Source organism: Metopolophium dirhodum, chromosome 1 (assembly GCF_019925205.1).
Source record: "Metopolophium dirhodum isolate CAU chromosome 1, ASM1992520v1, whole genome shotgun sequence".
Classification (NCBI taxonomy): Eukaryota; Metazoa; Arthropoda; class Insecta; order Hemiptera; family Aphididae; genus Metopolophium; species Metopolophium dirhodum.
The window spans coordinates 36,102,331-36,110,752 of NC_083560.1; the positions used below are offsets into that span (position 1 = coordinate 36,102,331).

Below are 8,422 nucleotides of genomic sequence, written 5' to 3' on the forward strand. Positions count from 1 at the left end.
ACTTTTCCGCACATAAATGTAACCACATGGTCAAAAGTTGAATATATTCAACTATGCGGTATCGTTTGGTAACTGATTATTTTACACGTCACGGTTACTTTACTTTTTTTCATAACCTAACTTAGATACTTACTCAGTACCACGATTATCAATTGTTCTTGAATTTTTATTCCACCACACGGACTAAGGTAATAATATCATCCTTATTCGTGAAATGTGTGTTCGTCATTCAAGAATCGTGATAATTATTAATTATTCATTGTCGTGGACCGTGCGTGTCGTATCATTTTGGAATCGTTTAACGTTTTGCGTTTTAAAATTACGGGACACATAAACCCACTTCTGGACTTAAACTATTTGCGACGGATAGCCTGAACGACGATGGCCAACGATGAAATGGGCATATTTAGACTGTCCAAGTTGGCGTTTCACGCCCTCCCCAACTTCCAGCGTCAAAAGTATTACGAGTTGAATGTACCATGCATCGATCTTCAAGAATGTTGCCTGTCGTTGTTAAAAATTGTCAAGTTGAACACCGAAGGCGGTTACTTCGACCCAAACGCCGATAGGCTGTCCATGTTCGACAAAGTCAAGTCCATCAGCAATTATAAGTTCGAATATATATGCACAACAGCCGTAGGTAACGGGCACATCGACTGTCTTCAGTTCGCCCACAAAATTGGATGCAAATGGGACAAATTTACGTCTGCCAGGGCCGCGAGTACCAGTCTGGAGTGTTTGATGTACTTACAGGCCAACGGGTGTGAATGGGATCAATCTACGTGTACTCAAGCCGCGACATCGGGATTCTTGGAATGTCTCAAGTTTGCACACGAACATGGGTGCCAGTGGACTGAATCGACGTGCTCCGGAGCCGCATCTTCAGGTAAATTGGACTGCCTAATGTATGCACGGGCCAAGGGTTGTCCTTGGGACGAGTCTACGTGCTCCAAAGCCGTCATTGCTGGGAGCTTGGAATGTCTAAAGTATGCTCATGAGCATGGTTGTCCTTGGAACTCAATGACAATAACCGAAGCCGTGATCCATGGCAAATTTGACTGTTTAGTATATGCACGAAACAATGGTTGTCCATGGGAGGAAGACATGTTATGCTATATCGCCGCAGCGTACGGACACCTTAATTGTTTGCGTTTTGCGCATGAAAATGGTTGTTCATGGAATAAATATACGTGCGCCGTAGCTGCAGCGAATGGGTACTTGGACGTTCTTGAGTACTTGCATGAAAATAATTGTCCCTGGGACACATTAACGTGTGAAATGGCGGAAAAGAATGATGAAATTGAATGCTTGCAATACGCCACCTCACATGGATGCCCACGGATTGAACCTACTGTTTCTCACATACACGCATAATAACAAACATCCAATGCCGTGTGCAAAAAGGCTGAAACGTTGGAACTCCCTTTCCTGTGGTTCGGACAGTACACACTAAGATAATTGAGTCCTTCACTGAATTAGGAGCTTTTCTGTTGTAAATTAACTTGTCGATTGAGATATTTTTATTACCTAGTTCCTATATTATGTACCCATGTCAAGATTTAATGAGAAAAAATAAATGTTAAGTAGCTACCTAGATATGTAATATTGTAATATATATTTTAATTTTTGAGGTTCATAATATTATGATAAGTAGTTAGTAGTTACTTATCCAATATCTTATACCTAATATTATAAATATGACCAAACACAATTTTGTTTACCATAGTATTATTTACATACATATGCATGCGCACAGGCAGCTGTGTCCGATGCAAGATTTTCTGCTACTGTATACTTTTAAATTTATATCATATTTAATTATATTTTAAATACAAATTTTATTTTTTGCGAATTGTGTAATGTAACATTTTTTACAAAATTATAAAGTCAGAATTTTTTAAGTTTTGATTGACAGTATATTATAATTGTTTCAATAATGGTAACAAGTATTATTCTTGTGATAGCATCGTTTCAAAACATGCAATTCTAGTGACAAATTTGTTCTAAGCAAATGATTTTATAGTATGTAATAATATTAATCTCCATTAATAATATTTTTTTTTTTGTATTGATGATATTGTATTAAAGAGTGTTTAATGGATTTTGAGTCTAGATGGTTCAGAGGGGCTAATCTTCCAAAGACTTATCAATTTCCTCCCGTTTCACTGTTTTAATATTTATGTATGATTTTAAAATCTCAAATAACGTAAACAAAATTAGTGTTTAATGATTTCAATCTTTGAATTTAGTATAATACTACAAGAGTAGTAATCATTTAATGAAAATAAAGTAGGTATTTATATAAATTCAGTAATAGGTAGTTGATATCTTAATTAATTTCTGGTGTGGTGAATATCTCAGAAATACTAATAAAAAGATTTTAAAAATTCAAAAACATAATTTTGTTCTTATTTTAATTTTAATTTATAATTATTAAGATTTTTACTATTGTAATGTACTAGTGTGTATATGATATGATATCATATGGTTATTGGTTATGATATAATTGAGTAATTATAGATACTACAGAGTATAAACTAACTATAAGATATATCATGGTTAATGGTAATAAATACATACCTTTAACACCAAAATATTTTACCATTGCCATATTGTATTACAACAAAACATAAAGTGTCAATTAAATAGGGTATGAATTCAATGGAGATTTTTAATTTTTTTAAAAAGAAGTTGAAATCAATCCAGAACACCAAAAAATAGGAATTCTACTAGCTTTTTTTATATGGGAATTTGAGTAAAAATAGTAAATCCCTACACAAAATATAAATTGGAATACAATGAATACCTACTTTAATTATAAAAGAAAACATAAGATTTCAAATAATGTATATAAAGTTATTTAACACAGGGCTTAAATTTGAAAAAAAATATTTATCGTGTGTACGTTTTTGAATACCTATTTAAGCGTTATACAATTTTAATGTTTATCATTATTGTAAGTACTTTCAAACGTTTTATAATTTCTTCCATTTATCGTTATCACATTTTCAAACTTTATTTTAAATTTTTGTGTTCTGTTTTCTGTTTAATTTTTTTTTTGAATCAACTTCATATATTATGTTATTTTTGATATAGATAGGTAATTAACTACATTGTGATGTAAGAAATATCAAATTAGTAGAATTTATTGTCCAGGGTAGGTTGTTTTAAATTACTCTAAGGTTTTATGTAAGTAGCTAGAACCGGCGCAAAATAGTGTTAGTTCAGATATCAAATATTGCATATATATATATATATATATTATGGCATGAGTGAAAGATGAAATAATAGATTATTAAAAAAAATATTTTATTTTAACAATAATACATCTTGAAATGAAAAAAATAATGTTATATAAGTATTTAGAAGGTACACCAGACAGCGTTGTAGTTCTGTATCTAATTGAAATTTGTATTACAGAAATAAACTAATATTCTATTAAATTAAATATTCATAAATCAAACAGGGATAAAGTATTTCAGAAATATAAATTGCTGTTAATATAGGTTTACAATCTTTGAGTTGTTCATAGTTATAAGATTCAACTTATATAGACTACAATAGTAATGTTAAGTTAAAAAAAGAACAAACCTCATTTCGAATAACATTATTTGCAATTTGTTTATGTTACACAATATTATATGTTTGTTGTTTATTTTTAATAGTTAATTATGATTAATGATAATAGATTTTTTTTGTTTTCGATTATTGATTTTGTTTATTTTTTTTTCATTACTTAAATATTATATATTGTTACACTAGACATAGTTTTTTTTAATATATAATTAAGTTCAGATTTGAATGAAATTACATAATCATACAAAGAATAATGATTTTAGTTATTTTGTTGTAATTTAATATTATTATTCATTGGCACTTGAAACTTTTAAAATATATTATTATATTTTATACACACAATGATATTTTCAAATGCAATGTTTTCACGAAAAATAAATTCAGCCTAGGTATTTATTACTACCTAGGTCCTGGATAATAGTAAAATAAATTACTTTAAGAGGACGCTACACAGATATTTGTTATCTTCGTCTTACAAGTGTGTAATTATTTCCCTGTGCTTCCATTCCGTGGCAGTGGAAATATTGTCTTTAAACTCTACTTACCTTTATTAAGATGTATTAAAAATCCCTATTTTTCTGTTTAGTAATAAACAATAGTATTATTTTTAATTATTTATTTTATTACCTAATAGCTGATCCTGCGTTGCCCATGACAAATTAATCCATAGTAAATCTCAAAATCCCTGTTTGAGCATTTCTCTGGGTTAAGGGTTTCAATTTACACTTTTTAAATAAATTAACCTAAGTTACTCAGGGTTAATGTAGCATTCTAATGGTAAAAGAGTTGTTGAAATCGGTCCAGTAGTTTTTGAGTTAATTTGTTACAAACATCCAATCATTTCCACTTTTTAATATTAGTATAGAATCTATAATAAAGGTACAATCAGTCAACAATCAACAATTATTTGTAATAATTTATTACCCATAAAATCATATCTAGTAATAATATTATACTGATAAATACCAAACCCAGTAATTGGGCATATGGTTTTTATATACATTTTAAACTTATGAAACGTAGACTGCGGTGCCCCCAGAAAGTGCTCGCGGTGCCCCTAGGGCACCGCGGTGCACAGTTTGGGAACCGCTGGTATAGATAATATAGAAGTATAGATTAAAGTTATTTCTTATTTATGTGTCTAGACTTGAAAAGAAAGAATATTATTTAAAATATTTTTAGTTTCAATAAAAAAAATATACAAATTAAAATAAACTAATCACACATAATATGGGGGAATTCAACATTGTTATAAAAATAAAATATAATAGTAAAAGATAACATGATATTTTAAATGTACATCAAAATATATAAATTAATTTATAGCCATGTACTCAGAACCAAAATGTATAAGTATCTACTTATTAATACAATTTCATAATATTTATATAATATTATATAGGTGATAAAATTATTTTAATTTATTGTACTGTGCATAATTCATTATATCCATAAAAAATAATTTTATTTTCACATAAGTATGTAGATTATCATACATATTATTTTGATAATACTTGAATATGATAACCTGTGAGCTTAACTTCAGTGGCTACTTTACTCAAAGTTTTTTCGATCAAATTTTTTTTGGAGTAACTTTTTAAAGTATAGTTGTATAACTCTGGATGCTTTTCAATTTCATAAACGATTTGAATATAATAAAATTTTGCTCCATAATATACAAAGTAAACAATAGGTACTAATTAATAATACAATTATAATAATATATAATAATATATTATACTACATAGTATACAAATAACTAGATAAACAAGTAACTATGAAGCAACTTGGTCAACTAGAATAGCGAGGAGATTGACATGAGTAGTTGTGAGTCGACTAGTCGCGTTAGTTTATCAGTTGTCGCGATTCAAATAGCCGTCTGAATATCTCCATTGAAATAAACATGCATAGTTGTCTAGTTACCCAGTCACCTAGTATCTAGGCGATTGTAGTTTCTTTTGAATACCCCGTGTGAGGATGGCCTAATTGTTCTTGGAGATCAGACAATTCATCATTATTGTCCAACATTAAACTTCTTTGATCTACAAAAGGATAATTTTACATATTTTGACTCAATTAATTATCAAATAATTATTAAAAACATTATCAATTACCATCATTATTATCTCGATTAACAGCTTTAGCATTATTTATTGAAGTGTTTACAGATTCTTTAAGCAATTTTATTTGATAAAGTAAGTTTCTCAAACATTTTGCTATGAATGAAGCTTCAGTTATACTTTATAATTCTTTCATTAATACATCAGCCTTGAGTCACTCTGTCTAGTGCGACTTATGAAAACTTATAAAACATTTTAGTGTTTTATAGGTGATGGTTCATAGTAATGATGACCTAATATAAAAATTATAAAATATTATAAAAACAAAAATAAGTAATATATTTTTGACCGCAGTGTAGTACTAAGCATATTAATATTATACAAAGAACATCTTTCAATAATGACCCCAATCAAATAGTTCCAATTTTTATTTGGCTAAGAATACCTGCAAAAAATAAAAATAATATAATAAATAATATATAAATAAATACCTGAACTAAGAAATTTTAACTATGAAGTAATAATAATTCAAATTTATCAACACATGAATTTATAGAATTATTTTTATTTATCTATACTAATATTATAAAGAGGAAAGATTTGATTGTTTGTATTGAATAGGCTCCGAAACTGCAGAACCGATTTAAATGAAATTTGGTACATAGTTAGTTTAGATACTGAGAAAAAACATAGGCTACTTTTTATTACTAAAAAAGGGCTGTACGGGGCTGAAATGGGCTGTAAGGGGCTATACTGGTTCGAATTTAAAAATTATTTTTTTGTTGGATAGTCCATTCATTGAGGAAGGTCATAGGCTATATAACATCACGCTACATTCAATTAATAGAAGTGCTCAAACAGGGATTTTGAGATTTATGATGGAAATATTTGTTTATAAATGATTGCTTTTGGTTATAGGAGAAATAATTAATAGAAATAGTATTTATTTATTATTGGTTGCTATTGGTTAATCGGGCAGATCAGGTATAAGCATGCATCAAATCAAATTTTCACACATTGCCTACCAGGGTGGCTGAGTTGCACTTACTGCAGTGAGTTACACCAAAAAGGAGTTGAACAATCACAATTTGTTTAAGAGTTGTCATTTTTTACGGTCCACAAAGTGTGTAGGATCAGCTATAGCCTATATTAAAATATATACGTTTGTGTGCAGATCTCTGTGAAGAAGATAGGCTTATTTAAAAAGAGTTAAATTTGGTTTTTATTCGTCGGAATTTAGTACATTTAGGTTAGGTTAGGACTATGTATTAATTAATCCACAGTATTATATAAAAATAAACTTGGTATAACTTTGACACTTTAGAGTTAAATCATACACTTACGTACAAACCGCACTGGGTCCGCGATCTACCGCAGGTAGATTGCCTACCTGATAATATACTGCTGCGAATCACAATTTTTATTCCAAGCATCAGAAAAGTTAAGATAAATTTTGAACACCGTACACCGAATATTAAATAACGAATTGAACAAAGTTTGAGTCATATAGAGTTGGTACATTTAAAGGGCAACGAAGTGCACAGGATCAGCTAGTTATTAAATAATTTGACTAACCATAATTAATTCACCTATAGCCTCAATTGCATCTTTATCATTTTGGTCCTCAACTTCATTTATTAAAAACTTCAATATTCCAGGGTAATTGTTAATCATTGAATCACAATTTTTGAAACGGCATATCCATCGAGTATCACATATTCTAAACACATTATCTTTTAACTCTAATTTAGACTGTATTGAAATGAGCTTAGGACAGTTCAATTCTCGTGAAACATGAATGTATAGCATTTCCAATGTATAAAATACATTTTCAAGCACATTAAAATAAATTGAATTTATTCTAATAAGTACTTAGTGCTTACTAAAAATTGGGCATTCTAACATTCTGTACCTTAACTCCTTTACACATATCTACTAAAACTAAATTAAGTCTTTGTGCCATACAATGTGTGTAAATTGCATTAGGATGTTTTTATTTGGCTTGTACAGCTTCAAGACAACATGACATCACACTAGCACCATCATAAGATTGTGCTACTATATGCAATGAGTTCATAATAATATTCAATTTTTCAAAACATTGATAAATAGCAACAACAATACTATTAGTGTCTTATCTACTGGAAACATCCACAAACTGTAAAATGAGACTCAAGCCCGACTGCATACCAAATACACACAAATAACTGCTCTTGTTTGTGGCATTTGTAAAGTCAAAAAATATGGTACAAATAACAACACAAATAACTAAAGATACATGAAACGCAGCTAAAATATTTATTATGATACTGATTGTTTATTTGTTTAGATAAGTGAATTAAAAACTATTATACCTGGCTTCAATCACCATTAAAGCAAAATGTCCAGCCCTAACAATATTGTCAATATTATCTGTCCAACAAGATCTGCACAGATTTCTATAATTTCTTCCTGTACTTTCCAACTTGTTTGACTGATTTTTTTGTTATAAACATTTTAAAAATCTGGAATAAATTTTGAAAATACAATATTTAGTTACCCAAATTAATTATAGGATAATACAAAAAAGTATTGAGTAAAACTTAATAAAATTGCAATAGTATGAAAATGAAAATTAAATATTTTCTTAGAAACATTAATTGAGATATAGAACAAAAAACAAAACTTACATATAAACTTTTAAAGATATAATGTAAGATGACCATAAGTAACAGAACTATTACAATATTTAGAAAAATAACTTAAATATTATTATGCACTGCATTTTTTAAATAAATCGATTTTTC

At 28.9% G+C, this 8,422-nt stretch overlaps 1 protein-coding gene across 1 annotated transcript; it reads left to right on the forward strand.

The window, feature by feature from the left end:
• Nucleotides 1-381: 381 nt before the first annotated feature.
• On the forward strand, nt 382-1,374 carry LOC132937347 (uncharacterized). The gene has a single exon (XM_061004173.1). It carries the CDS (start codon nt 382-384, stop codon nt 1,372-1,374), a length of 993 nt encoding a protein of 330 aa, XP_060860156.1.
• Nucleotides 1,375-8,422: the final 7,048 nt, after the last annotated feature.